The 20,518-nt window shown below is 38.4% G+C and overlaps 1 protein-coding gene across 2 annotated transcripts; it reads left to right on the top strand.

The window, feature by feature from the left end:
- Positions 1-56: 56 nt before the first annotated feature.
- Positions 57-19,011, top strand: LOC146466857 (phosphatidylinositol-3,5-bisphosphate 3-phosphatase MTMR3-like). Of its 2 annotated transcripts, none has more exons than XM_085126774.1 (16): positions 57-127; positions 259-375; positions 480-552; positions 5,252-5,385; positions 5,769-5,851; positions 7,656-7,831; positions 8,643-8,739; positions 9,633-9,746; positions 10,714-11,081; positions 12,070-12,181; positions 12,348-12,543; positions 13,066-13,248; positions 13,690-13,860; positions 14,238-15,317; positions 16,023-16,213; positions 16,684-19,011. In XM_085126774.1, exons 2-16 carry the CDS (start codon positions 367-369, stop codon positions 16,847-16,849), a joined length of 3,153 nt encoding a protein of 1,050 aa, XP_084982900.1. In that variant the 5' UTR covers positions 57-127; positions 259-366; the 3' UTR covers positions 16,850-19,011. The 2 variants fall into 2 exon arrangements, with proteins under 2 accessions (XP_084982900.1, XP_084982901.1); XM_085126775.1 differs by having other exon boundaries at positions 60-127; positions 309-375.
- The last annotated feature ends 1,507 nt before the right edge of the window (positions 19,012-20,518 follow it).

The following is a 20,518-nucleotide window of genomic DNA, read 5'->3' as shown; positions in this document are numbered from 1 at the left end:
ATATTTGGTAATTTTGGAGGCGTTGTTGCGTATTATGGGATAGTTGGGAGACATCGCATGACATCATTTATATTTTCATTTCTGTTTCTGTTGACGTCCACACCTTCGATCGAAAGTTTTGGAAGAGGTACGGGATTTTTACCATTTATTTATGCATGAATCAACCACTAATCGCGGTTGTCATAGCGTGTGAGACTTTAGGCGTTTTTCATGCTGCTTTTTCTGTGTTGATACTTTTCTGCACCACTTGAATTTTAGGAAGATTGGTGGCTGAGTGAAGACATCTTCCTTATTTTCTGCACACACAGGAAATCACTTCGTGTCCAGAGGTTCTCGAAGGGTTTAAGTGAGATCCTGGTTTGCGAAATGGCTACGGTGAGGAAACGAACCTACAAGTAACGCTCGAGTTGCTTCTTGTGTTGTTATCATCTGACATAAATTCATATTGCCGTGACTTAAACCTGTCTTCCGTTTTTTAGGAGGTCGAACAACCTTCTAGCTTGGTTTACGTTCAAGCAAGTGAACTCTTCCCGAAGAAGACGCTCGCTTCAGGTTTGTGATTTCACGCTGTGTCATTGTAACTGAAGATGCAAAAAGAGTTTGTTGTTGTCCTTATAGCTGAAGGTTTTACAAATTTATGAGGAGCTTGCGTTTTTAATATACAAAGCGTTGTTTTGGACCTGTGAACTTCCACCTACCACAGATGTTCTGAGATGTATTTCCGTCTAGCCTTGCAACGGCGAATCGCGAAGCTTATTTACTTTGAGCTTTGTTTGCCTTCTGGTACTTAAACTTATCTTTTCCTATGATCGATTCAAATTCAATAATTGCAACCAATTTTGTTGCAATGTTGTGCTATTCATCGAGGTTAAAATTCGCGTCAATGCGTTGCCATCAGTTGATAAGAAATGCAAATATTGCTGCGAAACAATCTAGTAAACTTTCGGGACATTTTTATAAATGCATTACCATAATTGATGACAATTAATTCTGATAGCAGTCAAAGCGATTGATAAACTTTAAAATAGGAACGCAAATTTATCACCCACTTTGAGTTACTTTGTGCAAAAGCATGACTGTGTTTTGTTTATGTGAACGAATTTTATGAAAAAAAAAAAACCGACATACGTACTGGAATTCTCCAGTTTAACCTGTTTTAACAAGTAAATACACATTTAATCCAATGTCTGTGAAGGATAAATGTATTGTAACAGAAACGTTTTTTTTTTTTTAATTCCTTGTTGAATACAGAACTGGTAAAACCTGAATTCTTGGCCAGCAAACCTCAAGAAAAGATTATTTTTAATAATCAGGCTTAATTTTGGTGCCAACTCTTATGAGTATTTGTTATTGCAAGGCATGTTTGCATTCTCCTCAAGATTAATGAAGTATTTAAAGCATGCATAACGGAAATTCATTCACTTAGAAGGCTAAAGAACCACTAGTTAAGTGTTATGCATGTCTGAGCAATTTCTGGTATAACACTGTCAACACCAGCTCGAGCAAATAAGACGTAAATCAACTGCTTTTACCAAGGAGGACAGCTGATAGACTTCAAAAGCTAACTTGTAGTACAAGTTAGCATTTGAAGTCTATTAGCTTAAATGTAGTCTTTGAATTCCGACCATTTTGAAGTGGAATTTAGAGGAAAACCCTCGGAGTAAGGGCAGCAACCAACACAAAAAGCATCCAACGTGCATAGCATTGACTCTGGAATATAATCCTGTGAAGCACAATTTGGTGAAGGCGAGTGTTCAAACCAATGTGCACCTGTTTCAGAAACATGTCTTTCGGTGCATGTTGTCATTCATTTTGTTCTTATTAAACCTATCATCCTTTTATTTTGTGTTTATGACCTATTAACACCACAACAAAAGTGAAAATTGAAGCGTGGACATGTATGCATCATAACTCAATGGATGCAAGCTTGTACACCATAATATAAAATCAGAGGAACTGATTGTCTGGATTCGAGCTAGAGCCACTGTTAACCATCGCTTCACTTCTCATACATTTTACCAAGTTTCTACATGGATCAGCAGGGCTGTCATCAAGTTTTAGATATGCTGTACATAAGTTGTATTGAGCTCTTCCTCCACCTGTAACAATCTTGTTGGTTTCTGAGTAAATTAACCCTGCAGCAGTGGGCAATATCACCTATCAAGTTTCTTTTAAGGGTATTCAGCCATAACAGATGTTATAGGTTACAACCCTTAAAGTGCACCTAACAGCAGATCTTTTTATTCGGCGAAATAAATGTACTTTCTTTCTAAACTGTTCCAGCGAAAAAATTTTTTGAATTGGTTGAATCCTCGATTTTCTATGCGCTTTTGAAGTTGGGACTGTGTTGTTGCACCACCGCGTTTTAGGAAGCCTGGGACGAGGATGGTTGTGACGTCACCCCAGGGACCACACGTTATCGAATGCGTCTATTTTTCGGTTTATTTCTTTGCGATTTACTCCACATAGTCCGTTTCAGAATGTGTTTGTCTTCTTCTTTACGGTTATCAGAAGAGTCCAAGGAGCCCGAGGAGTCTGACGAGATCGAGGAGGATTTAGAAGATTCGGATGACTCCAAAATGATTTACATCTCCGAAATCGAAATGGACGATTATCGACAAGAAGCTTCAGCAAGCGCAAACCCATTTGATAACAGCGACCTCGAACAAGACCTGTTTTAATACGGATGAGCCGCGTGCCGACCCGGAATAGACAGCCAGATACAAAACACTTTATACTGCGCACCAGCAATACATCCTTCTCTAAATACTACAATTGTTAAGCTTTCGAAAGAGATCAAAATGAACCATTTGGACACGAATTCGCAGATATGAATTCTCGAGTGTGATAGTTCTGTTTGTTGTGAATTAATTTTGCGTTCGCGAGGGACGGACACAAACAGCGCGCTCTGCGATTTCTTTTACAATTTCGATTCTACTTCGCTAAGACTGTTTGATCTGTATACTAGAACAGTGAAGTTATTTACTGGGTGATTTCTTTTTACTCGGCGAAAGAAATTGAAGTCAAAGTAATACTTCAAAGTTACGAAGTCTTGAGCGCTTTCGAAAAATTCACCCGTTGTGTCATTTCCTCTCGTGTTTACAAGGTTAAAAGCAGCTTTCTTTTATTAACATCGCATCAGGAATATTCCTTTTTCTATCCAGTACATGTGTTAAGCTTTCGAAAGAGACCAAAATGAAACCATTTGAACACGAATTCGCAGAGATATGAATTTTCGAGTGTGATAATTCGATTCTGTTTGTTGTGAATTAATTTTGCCTTAGCGAGGCGCGGATACAAACAGCGCGCTCGGCGATTTCTTTTATAATTCCGATTCTATTTCGCTAACACTGTTTGATCTGTATACTAGAACAATTTAGTTAATTGCTGGATGCTTTCTTTTTATTCTGCCAAGCGAATTGAAGTCAAAATAATTTTTCAAATTTATGAAGTCTTTAAGCGCTTTCGAAAAATTCGCCCGCAGCGACATTTCCTCTGAATGTTTTGAAGCTTAAAAACGTCTTTTTATATACAGTGCATCAGCAATACATCTTTTTCTAAACACTACAAGTGTTTTAAGACCTATAGAAACGAAAGTAAGACGAAAGGATCGAATAAAGGGAAGAAATTGGTTTCACAACATTGGATAATATACAAAGAATCGAAGATTTTCTCACCTTCCTATTGTTTCGGTCAGACTGAGGCACATCGACTGGGGCTCCAACGGCATGAATTTTTGGCCAGACAGTGAATCCCATCTCATCTGTTATTAAATGTGGCCAGAATGGTTTTACTTGGCCAAGTAAATTGTGGAACTGTCTTGTGAAACAGTCCTTCTCAAAATGAGCCGAGCAAATGTGAGAATATTCCGTCGGTTCCCACTTCGCTCGCTTGAGTTTTGCAAAATCCACCCATCGTTTCCGTCTCTTCAAGGCAACGGTACGATCGTCACCATAATATGGTAGTAAATGGAGACCTATCCCCTTTTCTAGATTTGGTACGTTACCACAGCCTCCAACAACACATCGGGAAGGCATATTAGGTCATGTAATCACTGATGTAATTGCAAAACATGAGTAGAAAGACTGGAAAGCGAAAGATCCTGCGTCCCTGGCGTGACGTCAAATCAGCTCGATCCATTCCCCGCCAAAACACGGCCGCGCAACAAAAATGGCGCGATTTTCAAACCTTCGCTGAAGCACCAAAAATCGAGGATTCAACCAAATCAAAAAATTTTTTCGCTGGAACACTTTAGAAAGAAAGTAGATTTATTTCGTCGAATAAAAAGATCTACTGTTAGGTGCACTTTAATTACAGCTCTGGATTCCATGATTTGATGTTTGTGGCTAATCACAAACGAATTAAAAAACCATTGATGCTTCATTTAATCTTTTCCAATTTTGATAATTTTTTAATCCTCTTAAGTATCCTGGTATTTCAGTCTGCTCTTTTGACTCATCTTTGGTGAACTACTTAAAATAATTTCATTTACAGAGACACCTTGTGTGCGAATGATAGACCCGTATTTAGTCAACAGCCAGCAGTGTCTGCTAATATTGGAAAAAATAATGTGCTCCATAAGGTTTTTGTGGCTATTTATAAAATTGAAATCTCATATTACAGCACTAATTACCAGGGATGTCACTAAGAGCCGGCTATGGATTTTGCCATCTGAAAGAGATCTTATCACCGGCTGAAATTTATACAGAACACAGATACTTGAATGAGGCTAAGTTTAAGGTATACACTCCAAACAGCTGGCTGGGTTTATTAATGAGCCTGCTGAGATTTTCCTTAGCTATATCCCTGAATTACCACTTTCATAAATACAGAAAATCACACATCCTCAAGTACAATTTGTCATAATGGGTAAGGTGTCCCAGTCATGTTTTGAAAGTCCTTAAAATATGAGATGAGAAGGTAAAATAAGCAATTTTTTCATTTATAGTACACTCAACAAAATTACGGTAGGTTTATACCAGCCCAGGTCTGTGTGCTTTTTTGGGATTGTTGTTGCTTACTGTTTCTTTTAAGCTGCAAAGCACATCTAATGGAAACTGAAAAATGACTGTTTGGCACATTTGGCTGTGCTCATGCGCTGTTACCATCAAAACATTATTTTTTCCTACCAAGTACAATTTGGGATTAATATTGTACTGCTCTCAACTAATTGGAATTGAGTAATTTTGTTATGTGTACAATAAATCTATAAAACTGTTACTGATTATTTTGCTGAATTCCTTTATTTTAGATGAGGATTCTGCCCAAGTGCCATTTCCTGAACTGAGCGGAGAAAGTGTTGAGTATCTGGAGAGGACTTCTGATGCCATTCTTGCCCTTTCCAACTTCCGTCTCTTCATTCGCTTCAAGGACTCATTTGTGAATGTGAGTTGTGTTGGTTGTCTGGAATGTGTTTGTTTACTTGGGTCCAAAACTATATGGATGCATGCTCTGAATACAAAACCAACTAACTAAAGATAATTTTGTAATAATTACAAACTTACATGTATCTTCCTGACCAGTACAGGTTGCTTAAAGGAGACATATTACCCTTGGATGTTGTAGCTTTTCAAACTGGTGCAGTACATGTAAAATCACACACCTTAAATCCATGAACTATACCTAAAAACAGATAATTATTAAGTAGCAATTTCAACCAACAACCTGAAATTTTATGAACTTGAATAGTTAGACAATGTCTCTCCTGAAGGTAAGAATTTTCAAAATTCTGCTGTTAGTAAATGTTGTTGTCCTGTCTGTTATTTCAGATTCCGTTACGTTTGATAGAATCTGTGGAAATGAAGGATCTTTACCTGATGGATATTAACTGTAAAGATGCTAGATCATTTAGGTAGGTAGTTATCACAGGCAGTCAAACCTGTGATAAGATATTCAAGACGACTGTTACTTCGTACAGGTGTTGTGACAAGTTTTTAACACAAAATGTTTTGTTTTATGAACAGAGTTGATAACGTAATTAGGTCACAGAAAGAGGTTTGACTGCTGACATGGAAACATCATTCAGCAATCCAATATCTTTACGGTTACCTTCGTTTTCAACGCTGTAGGTAAAACCAAACATTTGCTTCTTCTCCCCCATGAACATGGCCCCACATTTGCTTTAAAAACTAACCCTCTTAAAGGGAAAGTATCACATGAATTTGATGTCATTTCCAAACCCAAAAATGTTTGTCTGTCAACAGAACGGAAAAAGCAAGTTTCTAGTTTTGTTATTAATTAATACTCCAGTGCAATAAAACTGTTGATTAGTGCCTCTGGCCAGAGACAGAGTAGGCGGGTATGGATGGAAACTTGAAAAATGTAAGGCTGATGTTTTTCAAGTTCTCACATTGTTGTTTCCAAAATGCGCTAGAACAGATCACGAGTTGTTCGTTTTAATAATTGAGTTGATTTGTGTCCTCTCTTCGTTCTAGAATTATTTGGCAACTGATTGAAGGTCTTATTTCATCATTTTAAGCAAGAGATACCAAAACCCCATGATACTTCCTCTTTAAGTATGAATCTATTTTTTAATTTAACAATTCTGGTCTTGTGACCTTGGGGTTGGTTTTAGAAGGTGGAAATTTTGTCAATGAAGTGTTGCTTTTCTGTTGTATTATTTGTAAGAGTTTGCCTGCTCTTTAGCCTGAATTAAGGTGTTTTTTGGCAAGATAGCTTTTTTTTTTTTTTTTTTCAAAGAAAGATATGACCAAACAGTCTTTTCCAAAATGCCAACTCCTTGCAAAAACAAAGAACAACAACACTAATAAAATAAAATGTCCAATTGGTGAAGATAACACTAAGTAAGTCACAAGTTAGATTAAAGAAAAGATGATGGGAGCATTATTGAAATGCTCATTAATTTCTTTCTGGTTAAAATATGCCATTGTCTTTTTTAAACCCACTGAAATATTACTGCTGACTCAATACCTTAGTGGAATGAAAGTAAATATGTCCAACGTTTCTGTCCGCATATTGGCATCTCAAATCCAGTGGATACACTCTTGATATTAAGCTTCAGCACCATACTAGCATCACTTGAGGCATTAGAAAGGACTTCAGCTAATATGCTAGGGATATGTCATGCCATGCTTGTGGCAATGAAAGTGGCTATAAAATATCAAAATTAACAAAATAAAACAGGAATACTAACAAGCCTTAAAAATTTTGACAATTTTTTCTCCAGAACAATTTGTTTGTTATAATAAAAGATATTATTAAGTGAAACCATGACTTTGCAAAAATCAAGACTCCTGAAACGTAGAGGATCTCTTAAAAATAAGAATGCCAGCCTAGTGAAATTTGCCAATACTTTCTACAATAAAGCCTGTCTGGGCAACTGATGACTTTAAATCTTTTCATTATTCAACACATTGTAACACTGCCCAGATATATGTATGGCCATGGCGTACTCAATATTTGCCATCCATACACAACAGATATCCTGCGATATACACTCATGATTTCATGTGTTGGGCAGAAAAGTGACAAAATAAAGATCCTCTCCAGCTTTTCTGCAATAAAACTGTTTTTTGTTATCAGTGTGCTGAATAATAAAACTGTTTTCCTGCTTAATCTTGTGGAATAACACCCTTAAGCATCAGGTGATATTCTATGCAATTTCACAGTTCTAATGTTTGTTAAATGTTTTTCAGGATTTTGTTTGACAAAAGTGAGCAGTGCCTGAATTGCTTTCAGCGACTGAATGGGTGTATCTCCCCAGTTTCTCGCATTGAAGATCTGTTTGCCTTTGCTTTTCATGCCTGGTGCATGGATGACAAGCAATCAAACTCGGCAGAGGAGGGAGAGTTCACCAGCTACTGTCAAAGAGGTATGTTCATATTGTGAAGCAAAGAGAATGTTGTTGTAAAAACTAGCAGATAAGCTGAACCTTTTTCCCAAACATTTCACACGAGATCAGGGATGTGGCTCGTCTGCAAGAACATCCAGAAAAAGTTCCATAAATTTTGATGAGTTAATCTTGTCTCCAGAGTTCTCTCTTCCGATCAAATACCCAGTTAGTAGCTTAGTAAGAATTGCATGCAAACATAGTGGAACATAAGCTAGCAAACGTTTGTTAAGAAAAGCTCTACCTCAATGCAAAAAAAGGTTGGTAGAAAAAGTTCTACAGGGAATGTTGTCTTGTTCCCAAGCACAACTAAGACATGCCCTTCAGACTTTTGGTTTGAACAATCATTAACTAACATAGTGATACAGAGTTTTACTTGCATGAATCGAAGGACAGTCAGCTTTCTGCTATGCAACTGAATTTTCAGTAAGAAACTTTTCTTTTTTAATTTTAGCATCTAAAATCAGGGTGCAGCTTACATGCACATGTATATAATGCTGATGTTTATGGTATCAATGAAATTTATTATATGGAATTTGATTGTTTGTAATCTTTAATAGTAAGTCAACTTTATTCAGGTCTTCCTAGTATAATAACTAAAAAAAAAAATTTGGAGCTAGACTCTTGTATTTTCAATTGAGTTCTTAAGATGAGGTTTGTTCTTGGGAATTTGCCACTCACAAGCAAAAGAAAAAAACAAAAATATCTGTGCCCTGTATTTCTGCTACTGAATCAGTAACACACTAGGTGAAAATGTTAGCCAAAGGATATTTGTATGTTTTTGTTGCTCCAGATGCAGTCCAATATTCTTTCATGTCCGAGGTTAGACGGATGGGTTTTGATAATCTTCGTGATGCATGGCGGATTACAGACATCAACACCAATTTTGAGTATGTATATGGGCCTGTCTTTGCTGTGTTTTTTTACACTAAAATGCTCTCTCGGTCTGGGCCAGGGATGCCCCTTTTTCATGCATGCATCTGTCTTCATATTATTTTCTTACTGTCATCAAAGATATTGAATGTGGACCCTCGAGAGAGATCAAGCCATCTGACTTGTTGAGGGTTGCCAAGGTCACGTAAAAGTCAGGGAAAAACAGATTTTTTTTTCAAGGAGAAGGATACGTCAGGGAATTTACATCAACTTAGGGAAGTAACAATAATTATCAAACACTCGAAAGCGTGTTTCATCAGATATCCAAACACTGAGAAGTAGGTTGAAAAAACGAAGTGCAGCCGAGCTTTTTTAAACGACTTCGAGGTGTTTGGATATCTGATGAAACACACTTTTAAGTGTTTGATATGGCTTCTCAAATGAGCAATAATTCTTGGAGAAATTCAAAGCTAAGCTAACATTGGCAAAATTTATGGTAATTGGGATCACATATCCAAACCTCGGTCACGGTAGTGATTTCTTTGTTTTCTTTTGATGAATTATTAATGAGTTTGAGAAATCCTAAATCCTAAAAGTTAGTGAAAAGTCGGGGAATTTGATTTTTGGCTGCCCACTGCGTTCAAATGCAAATGACTTTCCTTGCCGGCAAAGGTAAGTTTGTTCCAAAAATTATCTTCAAAGGAGCTGATTTCTGTGGCCTTATTGCTGGCTTTTCTAAGGATTTGTCTTTGGCAGTCAGTGAAAACTGGTTTGTGGTCAGTGAGTGGTAAGCCAAGGGGAATTTTTTTTTAATCTGGTGAGTGGCAACCCTGTTGTTACTCTTTTAACTTCCGAGGCTTATCAAAGTGTTGGATTGCGTATTCATTCCTCATGTCTCTGTGCATGTTAGGTTATGTTCCACATATCCAAAGCTTCACATTGTGCCAGCCATGATTACAGACAGTGAGATGGAGGCTGTTGTAAAGTTCAGGACCTCAGGAAGATTTCCATCTGTAGTGTGGAGGTAATGGATTATTATAATATTGAAAAAACATTTTTCCTTCCTTGATCAATAGCTAAATAGGTTGGTACTGGTGTAATGAAGAGAATGAATACCGTATTGAGTTGGTTTGAACTGGGTTCACAAACAGGTCTTCATTCAGTGATTGATGTGTATAACGTGAATAACCCGGAAATGTTTTTAGATCTGTTACAGGGCTGTCTACAAGTTTGAGTCACTTGTTGTATTGAGCTACACGCCTGTCCCCCCCCCCTTTTTTTGTGGGGGAGGGGGTGGTCTCAGCAGTCAATATCACCCACATCATCAATGTCTCATGAAGGCTATTTCATCCAAGCAGGTGTTACAGCTGTCAGCTCTGTTTTGGAATAATATTATTATTGTTGGCATGTTTGGCCAAAAAGTACAAATTTTTATATTAAATTAAGGAGGGTGCCTACTATTGTTACTGCGTATACATTCTGCGTATCTCGTGGTACTCTGGTTTCCTATGGGTGGTGGCTACTAATACAGGGATGTTTTTGCACGGTTTAAAACGATACAGAATTTAGCAAGTGCTTTTGGTATCCAAAAAGAAAATTGGGGGTGACCATGCATTTTTCAGAGATAATAAAGCTTCAATTTGGGAAAAAACTCTCATACATTGCTTTGTATTTTACTGGTTTTCAGAATAATTGTTGCTTAATTATCTTCAAAAAAATGTGTGGCTACCCTCAATTTTCTTTTTGGATTTCCATAGCCCTTGCTAACATCTGCTTTCCCCGCATAGTCATGAACCGCGCAAAAATACTTCAGTGTTAGTAGTCACCATCCTTAACACATTGTTTCTTGGTGAGTTGATTTCTACACAGAAATACCTTAATCCCACCTAAGAAAATTGGCCAAAAAATGTACATTGATCCTTCTGTACTCAGCCCTTCAATATTATTTTAATAATATATCTGTTTTTCTTCTTCTTCTTCTTCTTTCACAGGCACATGACCAATCGCGCAGTCATAGCTCGCTGTAGTCAGCCAGAGGTGGGCTGGCTTGGCTGGCGAAGTCCTGAGGATGAAGCCCTTCTTCATGCAATAGGAATGGCCTGTGCATTGGATTCTGCATCTGCCTCCTTTAAGAAGCAGTTTCTGAAAGAGGTAGAGAGGAAGACATTTCAAAATGGTCATACTGATGCAGTTCCTAATGGGGATGTAGTTCATAATGCTGGCGACATTGCTGCTGACGGCAGTATTGCCACATCAGAGAGTGGTGTTGTGGAACAGCGCAGGGTTCTGATAGTCGATGCTAGGTCCTATTCAGCTGCTGTTGTCAATAGAGCGAAAGGAGGTGGCTGTGAATGCGAGGGTGAGTTCAGGTTTTAAGAATGGTGCCTTCTTTAGTTAAGTACTGTGCATACGTTCTGCACAGCTCTGGATAGTCCAAGAAACTTAGGTTTCTTGAGGAAGGTGCCTACTACAGTGCAACCTCAATTTAACAAACCTCTATATTACAATGCTTAAAATAAAGTTAAGATTTTAAAATAGCGTAATTTTTGTTATTTTACACTTTCCAATAGTAGGGTAAATTTGTGGAAAAGAATTGTGCAGTTTTTCTCAGTTGTACCATACTGTACATTATAAATTTTAAGTTGACTGGAATTGATTATTAATAAGCAGTTAACATGGAAAATGAAACTGGAGATCCCTGTGAGGATGGAAATCAACACAGAGAACATTCAGTTTTGACCCTCAAACATTGTGTTGTTAGACTACGATTACAATCAGTTCACATATCTCATTTTCAGCACCGTTTTATTAAGCTCATCAAATGCATTAATAATTTATTAGTGAAAATCAGTAAAATTCAGCTCAAAACATGTTTCTGAAATTACAGTAAATGTATAAGTTGTGGGGGTTTCATGTACTCTCCATTTTGACTGTACTCTAGCCAATTTTGAAAGTGACCAATTTTTCAACTGGAAGGATTCATTCCTCTGTGCTTCAAATAAATAAACTAAATAAATCAACTTTGTTTCACGAGGGCGACACTTAACAGTCTGTTATGACTGACAAACCCATGGCCCTCAGATGCCGCCATCAAAGGTTGGTTTTTTGAGGAGGGAGGAATTCCCGGTGAAAGATCCCTTGGAAAAAGGACAGGAACCAATAGCAAACGCAACCCTCATGACGCCGGGTTGGGGAATCAAACCCGGGCCGCATTGTTGGGAGGCGAGTGCTCTTACCACTGCACCATCCCTGCTCTCCTTTAAACCATCTCAGTCAGGGTTTGGAGGCCATTGGAATGTGCATGTGAGTTGACTGTTTGTGTATTTCCATCTTGTTTGTTTTGTCAGAGTATTATCCAGGATGTGAGGTGTTGTTCATGAACCTGGCTAACATTCACACCATACGGAAAAGTTTCCAGAGTCTGAGAACATTGTGCTCTGGTCCAAGAGATGCTCCCAAGTAAGTACCTCTGAAAGTATTGATCAATCTTTTGAAACAAACAGATTCCATTTTGCCATGCATCTGTTTTGCTCACATCTGAAAATAAAGCTGTAATCATCAATCATGTTGAGTTAGAAAGAGATTTTCATGTATGTTTTGTTTTGGATTGTTGTGTTAATAACAGTTGGTGGTCAAGTCTGGAGAAGACAAACTGGCTTCACCACATTTCACTGTTACTGAAAGCAACCAACATTGTTGTGAATGCCATTCACAAGGAACAGAGGCCTGTTGTAGTTCACTGCAGTGATGGCTGGGACAGAACAACACAGATTGTTGCTTTGGCGGAGCTGATGTTGGATCCCTATTACAGAACAATTGAGGTACTTGTACAAAAGAGACCAATGACATTTATGTGAATGGTCGCATCGACAGTGAAACTTAGAAAACTGTGAACACTAGGAATATTTTTGGAATTTCTGTTGTGTTGGGAAAGAAAGCCATTCAGATGCAAGGTGAAAAATGATCTCAAGCTTGGATGATAATTATTTTTGTGGTTAGATTTGACCTCTGATCTTGGTCACAGGACAATAAATATTCTAGATATAATTCTCAGTGTTCACAATTTAATTTTCTAGTTTTGCTATAAAAGCTGAACGCTCTTTGTACAGCATAATAAACAGCACCACAGGAAAGAACTGCTTAGTACTTACACATAGCTTTCCTTTGAATGTCCAGAATTATGATTTTATTCACAGCCTTAGATGTTAAAACTTTTTCTGTGGCATAACAAACTGTAGTGCTGGCCACAGGAAAGTACTGTTGAGACGCTTTCATTTGAAAAGTCATGTAAAATACTTAATTCTATATTTATTAACTGATTGAAAATTATATTTCCCTGACAGGGTTTCCAGGTATTGGTGACTCGTGAATGGTTAGAGTTTGGTCATCGTTTTGCGGATCGGTGTGGTCATGGGCAAAATCATGATGAAAACCAAAGATGTCCAGTGTTTCTTCAGTGGCTGGATTGTGTCCACCAACTCACAAGACAGTTTCCATGCTCATTTGAGTTCAATGAAACCTTTTTGGTAAGAATTAGCACATTCCCCAAAACCTCGAAACATTCATGTTATCAGCAATCCCTTTTCCTTTTTGGCATCAACAGTGTAGGCTCTGTTTTGTGTTATTTGTTTGTGATGTTAAACATTCAACAACTTGGAATGTCAGAGAGATTTCGAATGGTGTTTGTGGCAAAAAGCAAATGTGAGATTTGTGTTTATTAGTATATAGATGATAATACATGTACAACTGTAGTGCAAAACAATTCTGGCCTTTCATGCCAATGCAAAACTTCTCAATTCTACTGAGAAACTTAAAACAGCAAGCGGCCAATGAAGGATAAACATTGTCAAGCCATTTGCAGTAAAATAATGTAATTCTAAATCTCTGCACTATTTTTGATGAGAACATTAAGCTAAAGATTGTTTAGCTACATGTAAAATTGAAAATTTTATGTTTCTTTTTGACAGGTTAAGTTGGCCCAGCACGCATACTCCTGTCTTTTTGGAACATTTCTCTGCAATAGCGAAAGTGAACGGCTGAAGGCCAACATCCTGAAACGTACTTTCTCTGTCTGGTCATTGCTAAAGCTGAAAAGAAAGGAGTTTAGAAATTTCCTATACTCGTCTTCTTCTGGACAAGTAAGTCTTACTTACCCTAGAGTGTTAGAGTGCAACAGGAAAGTCCTGCTTGATAACTTGGCAAACATGTGAGTGTTTACGCATTGGGTTTTTGATTCACAGACTATAGGATTAGAACCAGCTTGCGTAGAGTAATAAACAGCACTACAAGAAAATACTGCTCAGTAGCTTCATTTGAATAGTCACTCCTGAGGATTTCATCCACAGACTGAGAAGTTGAAACCATGTCTAACAATATAATAAACAGCACCACAGGAAAACAGTACTCAATTGCTTTCATTTGAGTGGTGAGGATTTTATCAACAAACTGAAAAGTCAAAACCAGATTATAACTTCTAAAGTTTCAATCAGGTTAAGTTGTTTTATTTCCGTTTAAGGTTCTTCAAGCTTCCTGTCAACCTCGTTGCCTTCAGCTGTGGTCAGCTGTTTATCTGGCATACCCCACTCCTTACTCTGAGACACTGATGGAGAATGGAGACACAAGCGACTACGGTGACTCAGTAAGCAGTGCCTGTAATACTCCCGTGTCGCCAGTATTCCCTAGTGTTAACAACAGTGTTGACCAAGATGAGGAAGTCACACAGAGTTGCCATGTCAGTGCATCAAAATCTGATAGCAATCTTATGTGCAAAGACTGTTTAAAAAATCAGCAAGATGTGGACAAGAGTACCAAACAATTTAACTGTTTAGACACAAATTTAAAATCCAGAAGCTGTCCAGAATGTAGAACTGCTTTTTCTGATGATAGTATTGCTGGAAGTGCATCCACTGCTAAGGACGCTATTAATGATACCTTTGCTTCTGAGTCAAGAAGTATGTATCTTAGTACGCAATCAGATGCTAATGCGGCAAGTATCGTGTCATGTGATGACAGTGTTAGTGAGATAGAAAGCAGTATGTCTAGCAGTACGGCAACAGTCATTCTTGACACAAGCGAAGGAGACATGAATGTTGAAAATAGACATTCATTGTCTGAAAGAAAGTCAACCGAAAGTTTGATCAAGGAAACGCAGGAAACTAAAGGTCTTGCAGAAGAGCTGAGTTCACCTGTAGAAGAAAGTTGCAGAGGGTATAATGAAGAAAAGATAACCGTGGATGGTCCAAGATTTAGCAAAGCGATCGTTTGTGACGAAGAAGGAACAGAGTGCGTAGAAAGTTCCCAAGAACTACTTACAAAATCTTCAAGTACTTCGACGCTAACCAGTACTACACAAGGAGCATCACCCAGTACTTCAACACTCAAACCCAGCTCATCGGAACTGTTCACCAGATACCTGGACGTGGATGGATTGACGTACGTTTCTGATCCTGTCCAGGAAAGACTGCGACAGATTGAAATGGTACATCAGGCTAAAGTGGAGTCCTTGCAAAGGCAGTTAATGGATGCCAGGCGGAGACAAACTGCATCTGGGGATGGTGGGGCAGCTGGACAGACAAGTGATCTTTCTGATGAAGTGGTAAGAAACAAAAACACAAATCATGGGAGGTGATGTTTCATTTCTGAAATCTGGAGTTGGGGGTGGGGATGGGGGTATTCAGGTATGTTATCGACAGAAAGGTACAAATGAGGTCAAGTTATTAAACCACCAAAAAGGTCTTAAAAGGCTAAAACTGGACCCAAAAGTCCATTAATTTCCATGAAAAAACCCTTGAAAAGTCCCTGCCAAGCCTGGAGCATTCCTAACCCAAAAGAGTCTCTAATGGCTAATTTCAAACTCAAAAGAGGCCCCATGCAGTTGTTGGAAGTTTTAAGAGTAAGCTGAGTACATTTACATTTAAATTGTGAATAACAAGAAACAACATCAGCAAAAGAGTCAGTCAGTGCATTCCTGTCATGTGATACTGTCCACATATGCTCACATGAAACATTTCAGAGAAAGCTACCAAGGTTGTACAAAAGGCTTGTGTCTTTCAAAAGTCTTGATCATTTAACATCATTGAGAAACGTATCAAGATGGTACCAAAGGCTTGTGTCTTTCAAAAGTCTTGATCAGTAAACATCACAGAGAAAGGTATCAAGAATCTTGTACAAAAGGCTTGTGTCTTTCAAAATTCTGGATCATGACAAGGCTAACTTATAGTCTTCTGTGGAAATTGGGCGGATCAGGTCTACCAATTTTCATTGCTATTATATTCACTTGTGTCCTCATTTTTACCCCCAGTGTTCTTTGCCGGAGTCAAACATCAGTGGCGAACAGCCCCCTCTGTCTCTGGGCAGTGCTGACGAAACAAGCTGGATTCAAGTTGAAGAGAATGAGGCCAAGCCTACTCTGTGGGTCCCAGACCACGCCGCAACCAACTGTGCAAAGTGTGACACACAGTTCTGGATTGCCAACAGAAAGCATCACTGCAGGTAGTGTTGCCACTTTATGATATTCTTATAACTAATCATAATAAAAGATTAGGGAGTCAGTGTATCCCAGGCTCCCTCTCCTTTGCCAAGTTGGTAATGATATCATCCGCCCCTACAAAATCTGCAGGGGATGCCAGTTATGTTTCCCAAGATCCATTCATTCAATCAATGTTGTCCCATACAATCTCAACTCTAAACTTAGGAGTGTGTTCTTGCTACTTCAAACGCAATATATTGATTTGGAGAATGATAAAGAAGTCAATGGCAAAGTTCAAGTGGAATGAATTTATTTAACAACTTTCTCTACATACTTCTCTTGCGAACTCATCTCGCTGGCACCTTTGCTCTTTTAAGCACCAATAATGACCAGACCTATGTAGTGACCTACATAGGTCTACAATCAGTTGGTGATCTTGACACTTCTACTGCAGGCCCACAGCTAACATTAACTTTGTTTTTGTCACATTTAGGAATTGTGGCCTTGTTTTCTGTGGAACCTGTTCTGAAAAGAGGTTACCGCTGCCTGAAGAACAGCTTTATGACCCAGTGAGAGTTTGCTTTGCCTGCTTTGAAAAGCTGGTCACTCTTCAAGAGCGAGAGAATGAGCGAACAGAAAATGAAGGCACTTTAAAGTAGCTGGGTTATGATTGATTCGTGTGCACTCTTTGACACTTCCTGTCTTCAAACTTGATCATATAAATTGCTACGGATTAACATTGAGTGATTTTAAATTTAGTTATAGTTCAAATCTGAAATTTATGTTAAAGACAGGTGTAGTTCTTCTTGTAGCTTCAAATAGTTTGACTGTTACAAAACATTTTGGCAGCATTCAGGGTGATTTGAAAGTTGCTACTGTTGGTTAATGAGTTTAATTAGCATTATCTGCAATTTTCATTCATTATGTTTATGTTATGTTTTCGTTTGATTCAACGATCTCTAGAAATTTACTACAAACAAATTTGTAATTGTTTCCTGATAATGACTTTGTCACTTTTAAAATCAATCAAAATTTGGTCTTTTCAGTCAGAAGTCATAGGAAATGTCTCTTGTTGCCCACAGACCTGTTACACCTCTGATTGTAACATTGGTCATTCTGGATTTTGATTGGTCAATTCATAGCAGTTCACATGATCAAGTTCAAGCCAAACTGTAGACCACATTTGATTATTGGGGCTCTGTTAATGAGGATAAAAAGTATTTAGTAGCTAAGTATTTATGTTACAAAATTTTTCTATAGTGTTATCTCAAAATTGTGTACATATGGAAAAATATATTTGTTCAAAACTGACGAAAGATTTTTTTCCCTCTGAATTGATTTCTTTTTGTAGTATTTTTTCCAAAGCATATTTTGACTTATCTTGATTCAATATATCATTAATGATGTCCGTCAATTAATTAGGTGTATTATTAAAAACAAAATAGTGCCATTTTCTGGCTCAATTTTCCTTGTTTGGTGAAAAATAGAAATTAAATTCTTAAATGAAGTTATGAAAAGAATCTGTTGTGTACAAGAATCGGAATCGTCTGATTACGTACTGCAACGACAATGAAATTGGTTTTGTATCTGTCGATTTTTTTTTATTACTTGCATCCCTTTCAACCTTAAAATATTGAAGGGTGGCTCGTGTTGAATTGGACTATTGAACCTGAGGGTAAAATCCTCATTTTGACGATTCAAGTTAAGCTACTGATCAGTACTTTGCTGTAGTGCTGTGAAGGGTATGTTAAGTGAGTTTTAGGTTGCCAAGCTGTTGTTGTTCTTACTTTATGTCAGCGGTTTTCAACTGAGTGTCGAATTAATTTCGTGTTTGTTTCAATTTTGCTTTACCACGCTCCGTGATTGGCTAACAAAACTCGCGCCACTTTCTCAACCAATTAGAATCAAAACCCAAACCAATCGTGACTTGTTCGCACGCGTTTTCCCGCGCTTGGCGCCGGTTACATGTATTTGCTATGAATTCTGATTGGTTCATAGCGCTGTTTGCGTCTGTTCTGATTGGCCAGAGTGGTCGCGTTGGTTTTGATTGTACCACTCAATTGAAAACTGCTCTAGAATAATATAAGGCTGTTTTTCGTCTAGAGCCAGCCCTGTTTTCGACAACTTGTCGGAACGTCGAAAAATCCCGGTTCTTGTCAAGCAATCAGAAACAGATCGAACGCTCTCAGCCTTGCTCCGATAGTCATCACCTGAGTTTCGCGAACACCTGTTGTAGCTAAGCAACTTGTCTGTCGAAAACTGGTGCTGGTTCCCTCGACCAGAAAGGATTATTCGTCTTCCAGCTCCATGAATGAGATCAGTTTTTCATTGGCATTCGTGGGTTTTGCTTTTGCTCATTCGGGGGCACAACTCTGTTGAGCAAAACTCGACTGAGCGATGTGTTGTAACCAATCAGAACTGAGATTGTTTGCCTAGCCAATCGGAATGGAATGGAATTTTCCCGCTCTTTTTATCCGGTGTCAGGCGTCCCTCTTTGGTTGGTTGGAAGAGACTCTGAGTTCGCACTCGGGCACCCGTCTTTGACCAATCACAACATAGAGTTTCTTTACACAGCCAATCAGGATTGAATAGGATCGAACTCAAGCGATTTTCCCGCCCTTTTCACCAGTGGCCAGTTTTCTCTCTCAGTTCTGATTGGTTGTTGAACAACTTTCCCCCAGGAGACGATGAAATGTCTTTTGCCCAGCATCATCTGTTAACCAATAGAGAAGCCATATTTAACTGTACTCTGCAATCCTATGTAATAAAATTACAAAGATAGCTTGTATGAATTGTAATTAAAGTGACGATGGAGGTGTGACGCATTTTTGACAACTGGAGCCGTACATTTCCATGGCTTTGGCACCAAGCATGTAACAAAGCCATTGATTTTGTCTGGGAATCTTTCCATTATGTTATGACCACATCAGCTTGAATCAAAGACATGCTATCTCAGGCCTTCATCGCCTGTTGAACAGCCTCGGCTCGAAATAAGTGGGAGTTGATGCGCCAAAAAGAAGTGCGAGGGAAGGGTTAAGATCTCCCCGCACCGTTTCTCGTGTTCGTTTAATTGTGACGATCTCTTTTTAGTTGCTTAAAACTACCGTCCTAAACTTTCCTTAAGACAAGAATATTAATACTTGGCTTTCCAGTGTCCCCTGCTGGCTCGATGCTGCAACCCAACGGTTTTTTTCGGTACATATCTGTTCGGAAGGCCAGTAATCGCCCTAGGAATCCGAATTTACTTGTAAAGAAAATCAACAGTTTTCTTCGATAAAGTGTCGGCTCAAAAATGTTGAAACACTGGTAAACTGATTCCTTTCGTTTTTGAATAAGCAAATATCGCGTTAAAATGGGCCAAAAAGGGCAGTAAGAATTTTCGTAAACATAAATTCTAGGAATAAGATTCCGTTTGGCAGAAATTTCTGCAGCTCAAATTTTCAGCTAAAACAATCGAATAGATCAAACTGTATGAGCTTTCGCAATGCGCCTTTAAAAGAACACAACAAGACATGGAACTCAAGAGAGAAAACGTTCAAAGTATTTTTATTAATAGAATTTTCTCGTTGCCCTCGTAGCGGATTGGAACACGAGGGGAAGTTATTTAAATTTCGGCTTACAAGGGTATTTGCCATCCTTTTTTCACAGTGTTGTTTAATCGTTGTTTGGCGTTCCTGAAAAAGAAACCAATATTAAATCAAAACACAAACAGAAGGATAAAGGCGAGCACAAGGTTCCCATTGTTGTGTTTAGATATTTGCAAGTGAAATATCATGGATCTCGCGGACAGAATGAAACTGGACTTCCACAGAAAACTGGAGATGGTGAAGGAACTGCTACAATTGAATAGTTATCAGGAGCTCGCAAACAGAACGTGTTGTTGTCACGTTTGAGAGCTTAATTAAAGAACAGCAAGTGCAATTGCTACATGTTATTATTAACGTATTTCTTATCCAGGTCAAACGCTTAAGAACGGCTGCTTATTAGCGCCGGTCCCAACCATAACAAAGCCTGTCGTTTTTTAATCTAGCCAAAACCCCTTACAAAAATGTGTAAGCTCTGTGAGTATTTTACGGTCAGTACTTAAGGTCCGATTATAATATAAGCGCCGAAGAGACTTAAATATATGCTCGTACCTTGTTGATAGCGTTTTCTCTCCCGCCTAACACGAAATTTCGGACGCGGTTGTTTACAATTCCAACAGTACTTCCAGGATCTTGAATACTCCATGAACGCTAACTTTGGGCAAATTCACAGGGGAAACCAACGGTTCATTTTGATTAATATCAGTTTTCGGGAGGTCGGCTTTAATCCTCACAGAAATTCGG

This window comes from Pavona decussata, unplaced genomic scaffold, assembly GCF_977016875.1.
Source record: "Pavona decussata unplaced genomic scaffold, jaPavDecu1.1 SCAFFOLD_140, whole genome shotgun sequence".
Taxonomy (NCBI): domain Eukaryota; kingdom Metazoa; phylum Cnidaria; class Anthozoa; order Scleractinia; family Agariciidae; genus Pavona; species Pavona decussata.
Note: the sequence above shows the minus strand (reverse complement) of the source record. Positions and strands in the feature narration are given on the sequence as shown.

Coding starts and splice junctions, on each gene's coding strand:
- LOC146466857 (XM_085126774.1), top strand. Junction 13,249..13,689: donor AGTTCAATGAAACCTTTTTG/GTAAGAATTAGC, acceptor TCTTTTTGACAG/GTTAAGTTGGCCCAGCACGC. Junction 15,318..16,022: donor GTGATCTTTCTGATGAAGTG/GTAAGAAACAAA, acceptor TTTTACCCCCAG/TGTTCTTTGCCGGAGTCAAA.